Below are 16,594 nucleotides of genomic sequence, written 5' to 3'. Positions count from 1 at the left end.
TATTGCAGCTTATCAATTCTTAGATGTGGTGGCTATATTAGTCTCATTTTTCTAGGCTACTTTTTGACAAATATAATGAAATAACCGTTTATGTTATAGATGAGTCTGTTTTTTTTTCGTTCAACCAAGAGTTTGAACCAAAAAAAACGGATTGATTCCCCCCATCCACACACTCGATGGAGATGAGGGAATCCTCCCCGCTGAGCTATTGTATTCTGACAGCGGTGAATCTTACCTACTGTTAGAATACTCTGATCAGTGTTGCAGGCTATAGTCTGCAGTTAAAATATAAATAATAATGCAGCGCTCATGGTGTAAAAAGTGAAAAAATAATACTGTGCAATGAACAAGTATCTAATCAATAGGTATGACAATAAAGTCATAAAACTGTGAATATGCACACAAATAGCAAAACATAAAGCCCAACAACAAAATAAAATAGTGAATTCCATGCTGTGATCAATAATGCAAAAATGATGAATGCATCAAATTCAGTTGCTTTAAAATAAGAATTTAATGAAAGATAGTCCACCAAGAAATTGAAATCCTTGAGATGAAGATACCCATGTGAAGGCACAATAGAGAAAATACTTGTCACTGGTTTGTGCAATCCACCACCAAGGAGTAAAATGGGCATGCTTACCAGAGAATGGGGACTCATATACTGGTTTGTAATGAGTCAATCAAGCATATATGAGGTAATACCTCAACCTTGTCCAGCTGTATCCGATGGATGGTCTATAGACACCCCTTCACCGGTTGGATGGAGAAGATCCACTTTAAATGAACAAACTCCCAATGGGCAGCAAACGTCAAAAAGGAAGGCCGCTCCTGAACATATATGTAGGGAATAAATGGCCACACATAGTGTAAAACTGTATAAAAGGCGTTTTATTGTAAAAACAGATGTACACTTACACAAATCCACTTGAATAGTGCTTAAAAAATCCAAAGATGCATCAGAAAGGGACTTCAATGGCTCCACGAGCGTCATCCGACCCGTTTCGTCCTATTGGACATCATCTGGGGTGTGATTGTGTGCTGATCGAGTGGGGAAAATCCGACAGGGCGGTTGTACAGAAGTTGACTGGTAGATCGATGTCTGTACAACTACAGTGCCCATACATAGATAGAAAATTGTCAGCTTCGATCCATGTATGCTCGGCCTAACTCTCTTTGTTCTGAACTGATATCTCAAACTATCTTATCAGTTTTTCCAGCTACCTTCTATGAACTACAATAGAACACCCCCTATTAAACAGAGGTGGGGAGTGGAGGAGGGGGGTTAGTAGTGCAAATTAGGAGAGTAGCCTGTGGCTCCCTCTACAGATACAGTGGGCTGACTGAGTGTAGTCATCCTAGGACAGGAAATGTGTTATTTATAGAATTGTTAGGTAAATATACAATTAAAAAAAAACTTAAAAAAAAAAAAAAAAAGAAATTAATACAGCCACTACATCTAAGGACTTGTAAACTGCAATATATCATTTTTTATACACTTTAATGCTTTGGGAATGGTACTGAATGCAGAATCCCTGCAGCTTGGACTACATTGTTCTAGGGAAAAATGCACTATAGGTGGGCTGGTCCTGTTTGTGATCTTCTTAGAGTAATAATCCAACGATGCTAATTGCATTGTCTGACTAATTGCACCATCCAGGATATGTCTTGTGGCCATATCTAGGTATAAAAAGACATGAAAGGTATTGTCAAGAAAATTAAGAAACAACAATTCTGGAATACTGTAATAGATATGTTCAAGCAGTTCACCATGGTAGAACTGGGTCAGAAACCAGCGGCTTGCCGATGTGGCTTGACAAAGGGTATTTCTAATGGTCCACTTACTGAATGCAGAAGGAGATTGCAACCCTCCCTTGTGGAAGCAGAATTCCCCACCCACCAAAATAAGTTCTACTCAGAGATCAATGACAACCTCCATGGAAGATCTTACATCTACATTGCACAAAACAGGAGAAAAGATTCAGAATGACATAGCGACCTTAGATATACAGTATTTTAAAGCCATAAACCTCTACCTGCAGATAATGACACAAAATCTCTCCTCCCAGATTTGCAGGACACAGTACAATGGCTGAATTGTAACCCTTTGGACTGTCTTGTGCTTCTGGAAACATCCCCTCTAATGAGTGACCCCTTCCAGGAGCAGTACTCCCCCTGCCCCTCCATTCAGAGGGGGCAACTTCCTACCCCTCCCACCCCCTCCCCCTTCCCAAGTTCCTTTTGTACCTAGGTCAACTTTTACTGTCCACGCAAACACTTCTGGACTTAGCAAACCATTGCAAACATGCTAATGTGTTTCAAGGGAGAAGGGGTTATATCCCTTGATGTTAGGATTCTTGCAGTGGTTTATGCAATGTTTCTGAGGTCTCCCAGGTCATAGAGGTCCAAGATACTGTTGTTGTTGGATTTTTTTTCCACAAGCTTTTGTATCTAATACCCTTGTGAGTATGTTTTTACATTTTGGTGCTCATGATCATGCATTAGGCTGGTGCCCCCCTTTTTTTGGGCTTTCCTTTGGAACTATAGATTTCCCTAGTCTAAGGAAAGCAGCAAGTCCATGAGTGGATTCTGGGCATCGTATGGATTGAATGGAGCAATGAGCCTCCTTATAATCTTTAGGATCCAATGTCATGTTTTGTTACACTTGAGTGCAGATAAGGTGTTTCTTTTTCATGCATGTTGTGTTTGTGATTCAAAGTTTGATGGCACATTTTTTAAATATGGTACTAAAAAATATGTATGTTTTTTAAAACATAAAGGAAACAAGCGTGTGTAGTTTAATGATCATGCCAGGAAATCCATTCGAAGACAATTCAGGCCTTCAATCTGTAAAACAGCCTTCTGTCTGATTCCTCTTTTTTTTTTTCTGTACTGATGTCACGATATTGTGAAAGTGCAGTCAAATCACATCTGTGATTGTGTCTTCATAACAAGGCCTCCTTCATTCTCTTGGGAACTCCTTATCTCCTTGACTCCCGCTTTCCCGACACTGGCAAACTTAGTCTGCAGTCTGGTGTCAGCTCCCAACAGATGATAATTGTGTCTGCACTGGGCCCTGCTTGCCTCCCTCCCCTCCTGTCTCTGGATGTGCCTGGTAAACACTCTCTAGTCGCTCTATAATCATCTTCCTCCTTCTATTACACTCTGCTAATTAAGCACAGTCTATATATAGTTCTGTAATACTGTAATAGTAACACGTCTAACAAAGGCCTATGCATCTCTACTTAGTGTAAAAATACAGCTTTGATTTTTAATGATTATCTTCTTGCTATTGAGAACAATTAACAGTAAAAACTGAGATCCAAAAGTCTCTGTACACATGCATAAACAATAACAGAGAATGCAAATCCCACACAATATGACTTTTGTTTTCTGTTACCAGCACAATTTGTTATTAAAAATCAATTTCAAAATTGTGGTTTTTATATATAACTAACTGAGCACAAATAATTGTTTGCAAATTACATTATTGTGCAAGTATTTTTGCAACCAATCATAGTTCAGTTTATAATGCAGTAAAAAATTCTGATTGTTATGGGACCTTATTGCATTTTATGCATAGGCTCAGCTGTGCACCTTTAAATTAGCCTAATTGGGTATGTTTCAGATACATGTACATTTAGAATTTTGTCACAAAATATCAGCTAGTTTGGTATGCTCATTTTGTTTTTGCCAGTGTGTTTAACAGACACGTGAGCTTATTTTTCATTCTTAAAGTAAGAGCACATTTTATTTTTTGTTTTATTTGTATCAGTAGAGACCATTTCACCTTTTAACATGAAGTACATCAGCACCCTCTAGTGTTGAAATTATGGAAGGCAACATGAAGGAAATTGTGCAAGTCTCTGAATTGGTCTACAGTTGTTGTTTTAGTAAATCTGTTCACATGCAGAATAAAAGCTTATACAAAGTAAAAGAAAATGTTATTTCTGCATGAGAGTTTTTTAGTCCATCTTGACTTTAGAGCAGTAGGAAGCAAAGTGAATGCTGTGGTTAATGTTTTTGTGCCTCAGTCTATTGTGGTGCTGCTTTAAACTTCCTCTACAATTAAAATAATATTGTATTCCGATAACAGTATGGGGTGAATACATATATTGATAGCATTCACTATATGAATGCCTTTTTAATTTCACAGTCAAAAGATTATGGATAAATATAATACTGTCTGTATCATTTTTTTACAAAAATAATTTAAACCATTGCAATAAAATGTAACTGTTGAGAGGACATTTGACTATTTACCTAGCATTACCACAATGCACATAACACATAGGGGTTAATTTACTAAAACTGGAGAGTGCAAAATCAGGTGCAGCTCTGCATAGAAACCATTTAGCTTGCAGGTTTTACATTTGTCAAAGCTTAATTGAACAAGTTGAACTTAGGAATTAAATAGCTTTCCTGCACAGCTGAACCAGATTTTGCACTCTCCAGTGTTAGAAAATCAAATCCTCTGTGTTGGCATCCATTTTGGTATGGTGTCCTAACACGCAAGGACAGTAGGTGCCATGGGACCCACATTGCAGCACAGCACAATGCTCATGGCATGCACTGTGGTGCAGGGCTGGCATTAGAAATCATGGGGCCCCCTACAGCCTACCTGACATGGCCCCCCTAATTGCAAAATATTAAAAGAAATGTAAACTTATTTTTTCCAATTTTTTAACTTTTTTTTTTTTTTACATTTTTTAAATTATTTTTTACATTTTATTTTTTACAGTGCTGTTGGGGGGGGGGGGGGGGGTTGAATGAAATCTCAGGGGATCTCACTTTTGAGACAGAGAAAAGAATTGAGGACACAAATTCTTCCTTACCTTTCTCTGTAACCTCAGTTGAATTAAAGATGAATAAACAGGAGACAGAGGCTCCTGTACATTCATAAACTGAAGCAGCTTAAACACAGTTTACTATGGTCAGTTTTGCATGGACACTGAGGGAAGGAGCCGGTAAATGACATATTTACCAGCCCCTTCCCCCACTCTCCCCGTGCTTCATCCGCCCACGGGAGAGGGAAGCCAGTGGCGCAGTGGGGGGAGGGGGGGGGGGGCCCGAGCAAACAGGGGGAAATCAAATGTGGGACAGAAGGACAATTGCAGAACAATGCACTGTGTGTGTGTCTATCCCTCCAGCAGCTGAAAGCCAGCGGGAGGGAGAGGGAGAGATACTGGCTTTCACTCTGAATCTGCAGGCAGGGCGATCATATACTGTATATACTGTATATACATACACTCACATGCATGAGTGTTTGAGCTTTGGTGTGCACACCCTAATACAACAGGCAGCGCACACCTATGTTTATTACTTAATTATCTATTTATTATTCTCACTCTATAATGCTAAACAAAGGTAAGAAACAAAGGGCTGCACTGTAGTAGTATTACTTCCCTCAGCAACTTTTAATGCAAAAACAGTACATCTTCCTCACATGTACCTGAAGTACCACCCCTCCAACACATTTTACCCCTCGCGGCTTAGCTGTGAAGAACTCTGCGACTAAGCCGAGAAGGGTGAAACATGTTTGAGGGCTGATCCTTCAGATGGAGGCAACCAAAGTGTACTGTTTGTGCAATAAAACTTGCCAAAAGAAGTGATACTGTACCAACGTGCAGCCCTTTGGTTCTTATCTTTGTTTAGCATTATAGAGTGAGAATAATAAATGTAAAGAAATTGTCAGCACTGCATTTTTCATTTTATCTAGTGTTTATACGGAGTGAGAACAGGCTCCAGGGATCAGCACCCAATGTGTCTACAACAGAAGGAGGTAGTTTGAAGCTTAAGAGGGGTGAGATTTCCGACATGAATGACTAGTTAAACAAAAGTATTGAAAGTGCCAAACAAAGATGCTGGAGCTGTAGACCGGGGATGTGGGAAGAGTGGGGGGGATTGCTACGGGGCATAATTATTTCATTACTTGTGGTTATGGCTGTGTACCTCTGATTTTCATAGATAACATGTTTTGTAGTGGGCCACCTGTTTTGCAGTGCCAAGTCTAGTACCCCACTTACATTTTGGCCCAGTACCACTCACCTGTACCTCTGTACTCTTCCACTACAATACAGTACCATAAATTCTATTTCCAGCTTTTCACATGCTCTGAAACCCAATAAATGAAATGTTAAAGTGCCTAAATAGAGGATCTAAAAAGTTTACCAGCTTGATAGAAAGACTCATGTATTCCTCCGCACTTCATATTGTTTATTTTTCATTCATCTCTTTTGTCTTGCAGGTTTTACATTGAAAGTATATCTTACCTAAAGGATAATGCTACAATTGAACTATTCTTCCTGAATGCCAAGTCCTGTATATATAAGGTAATATATTGTTTAAATAATTATATCCTTAGTCAAACTGATAGTTTAGTGTAGGGGGTATGACATTTGCAATTTAGTGATGAAGCAACAGGAATAGCAGACAGGTAACATCATACTTAGGGCTTGCCCACACCTGCCACCATCCTTGCTGCTCCTGCTGATGGTAGATGAGTGGATGCCAGGCATTCATTAGGCTATACTCCTCCTGAATGCCTCTTTGCCTCTTTTTTTGACAGCTGAATGGGGATTTTGTAAGTAAATACTGCGCTGCAACTGCGGGCCAAGTGTGTGACTCACGGTTACACTGGGGTCCAATTCTCTTGCATGGGTTACATTTGGTGGAATATGTCGGGTGGTATAGTATTTGCTTCTAACTTTTTACTTCTGGCACCAAGCTATTGGATATTAAGCATGATTGGTAGACTCAGTCATACCTTACAACAGTCCCGGATTGGGCGGGACCTCCACGCATTTTGACAGGAATCCCACACAGCTGATTATTATCCCCATAGGTGTGCACAGTCTATTGCATTAGGCTTCAAGCAGGTCACTCAGTTGGAGATCTTTCCCATCTCCCCACTGGCACCTAGAGCAATAATGCTAATCCAAACGGGGTGATTAGGGTGTACCCAGGCACACCTGACACAACCTTTGCGCACACCTATGATTATCCTGCATTTCCTGCACAGCAGACACAAGGCAGGAGAAATGACGGGAACCATGTTTTGCAGCCAGTCCTGCAGATCAGTAAGTGTAGACTCTGATTGTAACTTTTAGAAAAAAAAGGGTTGTTTGTGGGAAGGCCAGCTAGGCACCGCATTCCTAATAACATAACTATTCAAAAACAAAAATCTGAGGTAGTGGGACTTTAGAGGTGCCAAAAATCACTGAAGTGCATACAATTAAAATTGGATATTTTATTGATACATAACTGCTTTTTTTAAAAGACAAACATATTTTAATAACAGGTGGAAGCATCCACAAATGTCAGCACAAAATATTAGCGATACATTTGCAAGTCTCATTAACAAATGTCTTAATTTTCTGGTGAGCAAGTAGTTACTTCCACTTGTTTTGCAAAAAAGCTTCAGAACAAAGAAAAACTACTCGAGGACACGCACTTATTCAAGGTAGATCCCCAGATGCCCTTATTGCTCCCATAGGCAGGGGTTCCCCACCATCCAGATCCAGCAAACGACAGCAAAGTGTGGACCGCAAGTGGGGAAACAGGAGGAACAATGTCACTGACAAATGATAAAATCAATAAGTCCAAGTGAACACAAGGGAGCGCCCAAGCACTTCAACCATGTGATATTGAAAGCACTTGCCCAGGACACAGTTCAGTCAACTAATGTACTAGAATTGGGGTGTCCTCGATCTCCAAAAAAAGGGGGAACTCAGATATATCAGGAATTTCATTCAACTAACACAGGGGTATTATCCCGGTAACTCTTTTTAAAAAGCACAGAAGAGTAAGGTTTGGGACTTTACATATACCTCTATAGTCACTATAAAAGGATAGATACAAAAGTTTGTCCAAAAAAGATTTGTCTTTTATTTTATACAATCTAAAAGAAAGCGCACATTGCTAACAACAAAATACATTACAGTAATAGACTCATTAAGACTTTGGAGAAGGTCAACGCGTTTAACGCATCACCCGCTTCTTCAGGACAGCCAAAGTTTAATACATAGGAAGTATTTAATCACAGGAATTTAAAAACAAGCCTATAAAGAAAGAAAAATATAAACATGATCATCAGAATTACAAATTCATTAAATATTGGTACAGGTCAAAACAGCATATTTTCATAGAATATCCATACAGATACTACAAACATGCCTCATGTGAAATAAATCCCAAGGATATCAAATAAAAATATATATACTTACTTGAGCAATATAGCAATGTTGTTACATGCATACTTATGTGGAAAGAGAAAACTAGGGATCCAAAGAAAAAGCCTGCCGGCCCATGGGAAGGTGATCTTCAAACAGAGAAGATCTGCCAAATGAACTAGGAAAGAAATAAGAGCATATGTAAGCTGGGAACCATGTATATAGACGAAAACAAAGAGGGCCACTGATGTGGTACTATAATGCTGAATAGCAAAAAAAGCCAAAGAAAAATGCTTACCTATTTAGAAACGATAAATGGGTAAAAAAAAGGTGAATTATGATCAAGGGCAAGGTCTGGTTGTATTGTAATACATAAGATATAGTGGTAAGGGTAATCCAACTAGATTGATATAAAAAAATATATATATATATATATATATAGATATATATCTATATCTATATATATATATAGATATAGATATAGATATATATATAATATAAATAAGGCAAAGATCAATGTGTACATAGTAATAATTAAAAATAAAAAAAGAACAAAAACATTTTTTTATATTATTCTGGGGGTGATGGAGTCCAGACTTACCCTTTAGATAAAGATGTAATGCATATACACCCATTAGTTAGATTGTCAAAGCCAACAGCCTTGAAGAGATGTTTAGATTATGGTGGTAAGAGGTATTAAGATATAACAATGACCTCCCAGTTGTCAGTAATATCCTTTAGAACCTTAAAAAGGTTCAATAGTCAATGATGAACCCACTATTGACAGATTAAATTAAGGTAAAGACACATAAAGTGTCGCTACCAATAGGTCAGGTCCTACGTTGCAAAAAAAGTCCTGACCTTAGAAAAATGTCTTGGATAGTGTGTCTCATCCTCCAGAGAGATATGACCAACTCCATAAGGGTGAGCCTCTATTTATACCTGCCTGAGGGTCCTCCAAGGGCTGCCGGGTATGATGTAGGTGGGACCAGCAGTGCGGTCCCAGGATCGTCCACATCAATCCTGGAGGACCTCTCCTCCCCCCTCCCATCTATCCCCACATTATGGGGATAGTGGGAGGGGGGAGAAGAGGCCCTGCTGGTCCCACCCACGTCATACCCAGCGGCCTTTGAAGGACCCTCGGGCAGGTATAAATATAGGCTCACCCTCATGACACACTATCCAAGAAATTTTTCTAAGGTCAGGACTTTTTTTTTTCAACATAGGACCAGACCTATTGGTAGCGACACTTTATGTGCCTTTACCTTATTTTAGTCTGTCAATAGTTTGTTCATCATTGACTATTGAAAATTTTTTAGGTTCTAAAGGATCTTACTGACACCTGGGAGGCCATTGTTACTTCTTAATACCTCTTACCACCATAATCAATACATCTCTTCAAGGCTGTTGGCTTTGTCCTTGACAATCTAACTAACAGGTGTATATGCATTACATCTTTATCTAAAGGGTTAGTCCGGATTCCATCATCCTAAGAATAATATAAAAAAAGTTTTTGTTCTTTTTTGTTTTTGGGGGGTTTTTTTTGCCTAATTTTTACTACATATTGCCTACATATTGCCTAACTTTTCTACATATTGATCCTTGCCTTATTTATATATTTTTTTATATATATATATATTTTAATACCAGTCTAGTTAGATTACCCTTTACCACTATATCTTATAAATCACAATACATACGGACCTTGCCCTTGATCATAATTCACGTTTTATACCCATTTATCGTTTCTGAATGGGTAAGCATTGTTCTTTTTCTTTGTCTTTTTTGCCTTTTCAGCATTATAGTATCACATTAGTGGTCCTCTTTGTTTTCATCTATACACATGGTTCCCAGCTTATATATACTCTTATGTCTTGCATTCCTAGTTAATTTGGCGCATATTCTCTGTCTGAGGATCACCTTCCCATGGGCCGGCAGGCTTTTTCTTTGGATCCCTTGTTTTCTCTTTCCACATAAGTATGCATGTGACAACATTGCTATATTGGTCAAGTAAGTATATATATCTTTATTTGATATCCTTGGGATGTCCTACCCTTGGGGGGTTGCTTTACCCTTTGGGGGTTTTTCTCTTTTTTATCCCATAGTATTTCACATGAGGCATGTACGGATATTCTTTGAAAATATGCTGTTTTGACCTGTACCAATAATTAATGAATTTGTAATTCTGATGACCATGTTTATATATATTTTTTTTCTTTATAGACTTGTTTTTAAATTCCTATGATTAAATACTTTCTATGTACTAAATTTTGGCGGTCCTGAAGAAGCTGATGATCTGCAAAAACACGTTGACCTTCAAAGTCTTACTGCGTCTGTTACTGTAATGTATTTTGTTGTTAGCAATATGTGCTTTCTTTTAGATTGTATAAAATAAAAGACAAATCTTTTTAGACAAACTTTTGCATCTATTCTTTTATAGTGACTATAGAGGTATATGTAAAGTCCAAAACCTTACTCTTCTGTGCTTTTTTTTTTAAATCTAATATAGCAGGAGACTAAATATACTTTGTTTAGTACCGAGACTAAATATACTTTGTTTAGTACTGGCAACAAAGTATTCCTTGGCCCCTGACTGTGTCTGAGTGTACACATTGCAGGATTTTTTACATTTTTGGATAGAGTGGAAAGGGATTAGAACCCCTGTCAGTTTTTACTGCTGTCTGTGCCCTGTTAAGGAGATTCACCCCCTCTATTTGTCCTGTTTACCATTATTATTGAAAGTGAAAATAAAAGAAAATCTTCCAATTGGGACACTAGTTCTGGTGACCTGGGGGTCCCCAAAAAACTCCCTTCATTTACAAGGATTTCCTCTCACTTTCTGTTTGGCTGTGGGCAGGAAGTGAAGGGAAATCTCCACAATGGGGCACAGGTAGCGAAAAAAAATCTGACAGGTGTTATAACCCTCCCTTACTCTATCCTAAATAAAAAAAAAAAATTGCCTATAGTTCAACTTTAAAATACATAAGTAGGGTTACTAGTTCCTCCTTAGTTACTAGGATGAGATGTCACTATGTAAAGGCTAAATTATATATAAATTTACTGTACGTGGTTCTCCATTAGCTAGCTAGGTTTATATATTAGCTTAGACTTATTTTAGCTTTTCCATTTTTTAAGCTATTAAAATGCTAAATTTGTAGGCTTACGTATGAGACAAATATGTAGAGTATATGGTACTGTATGTTGTGTTTTAAAACAAAATAGTTGTATCTCTTCTTGTGTGTACCATCAAGTAACACTTGCAATACATCATTTGTTCCTCTAGGTGGCAGCATTTCCCCATATAACATCAACGTAAATCAAACCATGTTTGATACCATTATAACCTCAGCAATAATATTGTCAGCCTGATTAAAATGACAGGGCTGTAATAAACATCGAAAGACATTACTCCAAGGATTATATTGTAGCAGCATGTAATTTATACTTCATAAAGCAAATACAAAGATTAGCGATTTGGAGCAGTTTAGTTTCTTTACTGTTGCTGTATTCAGTATCAAAAAATGTATTAAAGCAAATTGTGTTATTTTTATCTGATGTTCTTTTCTGGATGTTTTCTATTGTCAAATGGCTATATCATTGATCCAAAACCAACATATTGTACAGTCGCAGTCGGTTGTACAGTATGTGTGTCTCTGGGGGAAATTAGAGGAATCCAGGAGTTTATTATTGTTAAACTCGGAATAACAGTTACAGTATCTCACAAAAGTGAGTACACCCCTCACATTTTTGTAAATATTTTATTCTATCTTTTCATGTGACAGCACTGAAGAAATGACACTTTTCTACAATGTAAAGTAGTGAGTGTACAGATTGTATAACAGTGTCAATTTGCTGTCCCCTCAAAATAACTCAACACACAGCCATTAATGTCTAAACCGCTGGCAACAAAAGTGAGTACACCACTAAGTGAAAATGTCCAAATTGGGCTCAAATATTATGTGTGGCCGCAATTGTAAGCAAATTTACACTGTTATACAAGCTGTACACTCACTACTTTACATTGTAGCAAAGTGTCATTTCTTCAGTGTTGTCACATGATAAGATATAATAAAATATTTACAAAAATGTGGGGTGTACTCACTTTTGTGAGATACTGTACATTTACTATTGTTTTTATACATGATTTATTTAGCGCCAACAGTTTGCGCAGAGCTGAGGGCAGAAAGTAGATTTACAATACAATTTATTACAGGAGGAATCAGAGGGTCCTGCTCGTTAGAGCTGGTTCACACAGGGGCGACTTGTCAGGCGACCTAGCCGCCTGACAAATCGCCTCCCTTTCTGTACAATGGAACCGTTCTAATCGGAGCGACGCAAGTCGCTCCGACTTAGAAAAAGGTTCCTGTACTACTTTGGGGGCGACTTCAGGCGACTTGCATAGACTTCTATACAGAAGTCGTTTTGCAAGTCGCCGTGGCAGTCGTGTGAGGCGAGGCGACCTGCAAGTCGTGCCACCCCTAGTGTGAACCGACCCTTAGAGCTTACACTCTAGGAGATTACATTCACATTTAGCATTCTGTGAATGCATGTTTTTACTCCACAAGCATAGGGCAGCTTATTCAATGCAGTGGGCTGCCCTATCTGTGGCAAAGTGGCTAACACACCTTTTTGAGCATCGAACTTTGTGGCAACACAAGCACGTTACACTTTTTTTTGTGCATGATTTTGCACACTCTTGCAAAGCTCTAAAATGTCACTGCAGCCTCAGTAGAAATGTTGTCATTATTTAAAGACTAAGTGATACTTGAGAAATACATCATCCACCTTTATTTGGGCTAAATTATGTCTGTGAATATGTCTTTCTTATGGGGCCTGAAAAAGAAACTGACCAACCAAAATAAAAACTCTTGCTCTGGTTGATGTAAACGCCTTAATATTTTAAACTGAAATGTATTTTAGCTCGGTATAATTAGATATTAAGAATAATAAGCTTCCTACAAGCACACCAACCTATGTTGGTTCACCTTCCTAATGAACACATTTTCTTTCTTTAGTTTAAAGGAGAACACCATCTTTACACATAATTTACATAGTTTGTTTGGGCCAACTTGGCCCAAACAAACTATGTCCCTCACTAACCTGTGAGGCAGCTAGATGTGCGGTATGAACTGTATGTAGCTGCAGCTACATACAGCATACCATACTGTGTTCCGGGTGTGAGCCGAGTCTTCCCGTGCCATACCTGGAACGCAGAAGAGTCTATTGCAGCGGCACGCAGAGCAAGCAATGTATTCTAGCAATGAATACAGAGTTTCCTCTGATTGGCTGAGTCAGAGAGGCGGACTGATCATGTCACAACCTCTGACTCAACCAATCAGAGGAAGCTTTGTAGTCATCGCTAGAATACATTGCTTGCTCTGAGCGGCTGAGCGCCGCTGCGTTAGATTCTTCTGTGTTCCGGGTATGAGACAGGCTCGTACTCAGAACACAGTGCAGTATTGGCCCAAAGGAACAATGTAAAGTGTGCAGAAAGATGGAGTTCTTCTTTAAACCTGAACACCAGTAAAAGTAAAAATGCCCCCCTGCAGTAGGGAGCTGCAAGTCTAGGGGACTTGGTAAAACAGTTTAACTTACCTGATCTTCCGCTCCATCAGCCTCCTCCGTGCTGCTAGACCAATCTCCAACCCCTTTTCCCCTATGCTCTGGTGGGAAAAGGCCCTGCATTGGATGTGGGGATGCTGGGGAACAGTCCACCACCATAGCACAGGGGAGCACCATCTGCTGGGGGAGCGGGAGATTAGTAAAACTGCTTTTCTGTCCCCTAGATAGAAACAATCAATTAACCCTTGCAAAGCTGACAGCTGCAAGGGAGGAGTTTTATTTGTCCCGGAGTTGGGCTTTAACAAGGTTATGCTGTGCTTTCTTATCAAATAGTGTACTGGGCTTTATTTACATTGTAGAAACTACCATGGATGCTGCCTAGCCAAGGCTGCAGCTGTAATAGTGATTCCTGTTTTGAGTGATGCCTGTTTTTAGCAGAAGCCAGTTGAAGATTAATATTTGGATGCTCCCAGTGCTTTAGAATAGACTATGTCAACACTTTCAGGTCTATGACATCATCACACTGCTTCTGAAATTATGTAACTCAGCTTTTCTCCTTTTTGACCTTTTTACCTTGGTGCTATTGGTTTTCCTGCAAATATAGCATGCAGTTTGTCCCATGTTCTGCCATGCTGCCAGAGCCATTGGGGGAACTGTGTCATGAGGGACTCTGATATGATGAGGGGCCTCTGATTAGATGGAGGGCTCTCATGTATAGAGGGATATGATGGAGGAGGGGGGGACTTGAACAACCCTAGAGTTCCATGGAACCTTGGTTGAGAAAGGTTACTTTTGCCCTAGAGCCAGGAGATCCTAGAAGCAGAAACATAGGCATTTACCAAGGTTTGTGAAACAAGAAATGGTATATCTGCAACTCTAAAGAAGGGTGCTGACTACTATATGCAACCCGTTCTTTGTTTCAGCCACTGATAAATGAGGGTTATTCTTCATAAAAGCATGCAAAACTACCAGTCTTCAGTTGGCAATTGACATTAATGGGTGGTTATCTAATAGATTAAACCTTCAGGAACCTTGGATGGTTATTAATGCTTAGCCAGAGGACCAGGGTACGAAAGGCATGCAGCAAATATCTGCCAGCCTATTAGGGCATTACAAAGATTTCTAACCTGTCCAATCACTATTGCCTCGACTGAGCATCTGCAGAATTGTTTGTGGGTAGCTCATAGACAATAGGTTGCTGATTATAATCAGAATGTGCCTTTAGTCAAAAAAGCAGTGCAAAGAGCAATAACGTTGTGCAGAGTTGCAATGGCAACCAATGTAGTTGTTTACATTTAGTTGTCAGGTCAGTGAAAGATTATCTAGCTGGTTTCAGTGAATTCATGAATTTTCAACATTGCTCTCTGCCTTTATATATAAAAGTGTAAGTTTCTCTTGTTCATTAAGCTGTCAGTTCATAGACAGGATATAGATGGAATGTGAAGCAATTAGGATATGATAGTGGAATGTCTCCAAACATGCTAGTAAGCTTCCCTCTAGTTAAGGGAGGGGAAATGTTATGCTTTATTAAAAAGAAGTGCTAGTATAATGTACACTCTAAAAATTAAGGATCTTCCTGTATTTGTTCTCCTAAAAATTCTTTTGGCCCCAGTGCAATATAAATGAGCAGAAGATGAAAAGAGACGCTGAGATTTCTGCATAGCACTTATCACAGGAGGGTATTCAGAGCAGGGTGTTCCTAGGGGAACCGCAGCGTACTTTTTAATACAAAGAAGACAAGGTCACAGCAGAGTCCCAGCAGTTGCTTCTAACAATTCTCAATATGCCAGAATGCTTTCTTGCCAAGAAGTTAGTGCTCACTGCAGTCTATAGAAAATGGCATTCCTGTTGACTAAACACTATTGTCTAAGAACAAAATGTTGCTTGGTAGAGATAAGCAGTTTCCTGACTGAAAACTGTCAATATGGCATATTATTAAGAGCCATGCATTGTCCCTCTCTTGTTCATACTCTGATCTCAGTTTCTGAAGATTGAATTCATGTTACACGCCCCACAGTTCACATTTTCACTTCTTAAATTATATGTTTCCAAAGAGCCCAACCTATTAATTCACTAATGAGCCACTACCATTGAGAATCTAAGTCTTTTTGCTAGGAACTGTCCTTTCTTTACCTTCTGGCTATGAATTCCTTTAACTAGCTCCCCACCAATAATTGACATAGACAGATTTGGTATAAAGAAAACAGGCATGGGTTGCTTGAATGCCTCTGAGATATTCATAGATCGGTTTGTTGTCACACCGGCAGGGTGTTACAAAGAAAATAGGATTTGAAGCCTATGGGAATTGACTGGATTTAGCTGTTACATTTCCAGTGCTAGTTACAGTATGAAAATTAACATAAGACAAGTTGCTATAGGTAATACTATTGCTTTACTTTTTTTTTCAACAATATTTATTGAGCTTTTAACAATTTATAGGTAAGAAAACAAAAGGAACAGAAATAGTGCATAGTCTTTATGTGGTGCTTAAAATAACATCATGTATAGAAGGCCTCACAAGGCTAATGTTCAATATAAGGAGACAACTTATTAGGCTCCATGCACACTGGCTTAAAAAATATTGCTTCTACAGGAGTTTTGTGTTCTGCATGTAGAAGCTACTCAATGTTCTCCTATGTGTCCATGCACATTAGGACTTTTAGAGGCATATTTTGAGCTCAACTTTTAGAGGCAGGAAAACAGCCTTCTGGTTCCCATTTCTGATTGGAGCTTACTGGCAGAAAAAAAAATGTAAAACTCTCCTAAACTTTGTACAAAAATGCTCTATATGAGCGTTTTTTACTGCCAAGAGAACAGACGTTTTTTTAAGCCCAGTGTGCATGGAGCCTAATGCCCTGTAC

At 38.9% G+C, this 16,594-nt stretch overlaps 1 protein-coding gene across 5 annotated transcripts in view; it reads left to right on the top strand.

The window, feature by feature from the left end:
- The window catches only part of FRMD4A (FERM domain containing 4A), a 566,280-nt gene that overhangs the window by 398,276 nt on the left and 151,410 nt on the right, over positions 1-16,594 (top strand). For all 5 annotated transcript variants that reach the window (XM_073619521.1, XM_073619519.1, XM_073619520.1 and 2 more), the window contains exon 5: positions 6,248-6,332. In XM_073619521.1, the coding sequence (XP_073475622.1) occupies positions 6,248-6,332 (85 nt within the window). The remainder of the gene's footprint in view (positions 1-6,247; positions 6,333-16,594) is intronic.

The sequence above is a fragment of the Aquarana catesbeiana genome, linkage group LG03 (assembly GCF_042186555.1).
Source record: "Aquarana catesbeiana isolate 2022-GZ linkage group LG03, ASM4218655v1, whole genome shotgun sequence".
NCBI lineage: Eukaryota > Metazoa > Chordata > Amphibia > Anura > Ranidae > Aquarana > Aquarana catesbeiana.
The sequence above is the reverse complement of the archived record's forward strand: the minus strand, read 5'-3'. Positions and strand labels throughout refer to the sequence as shown.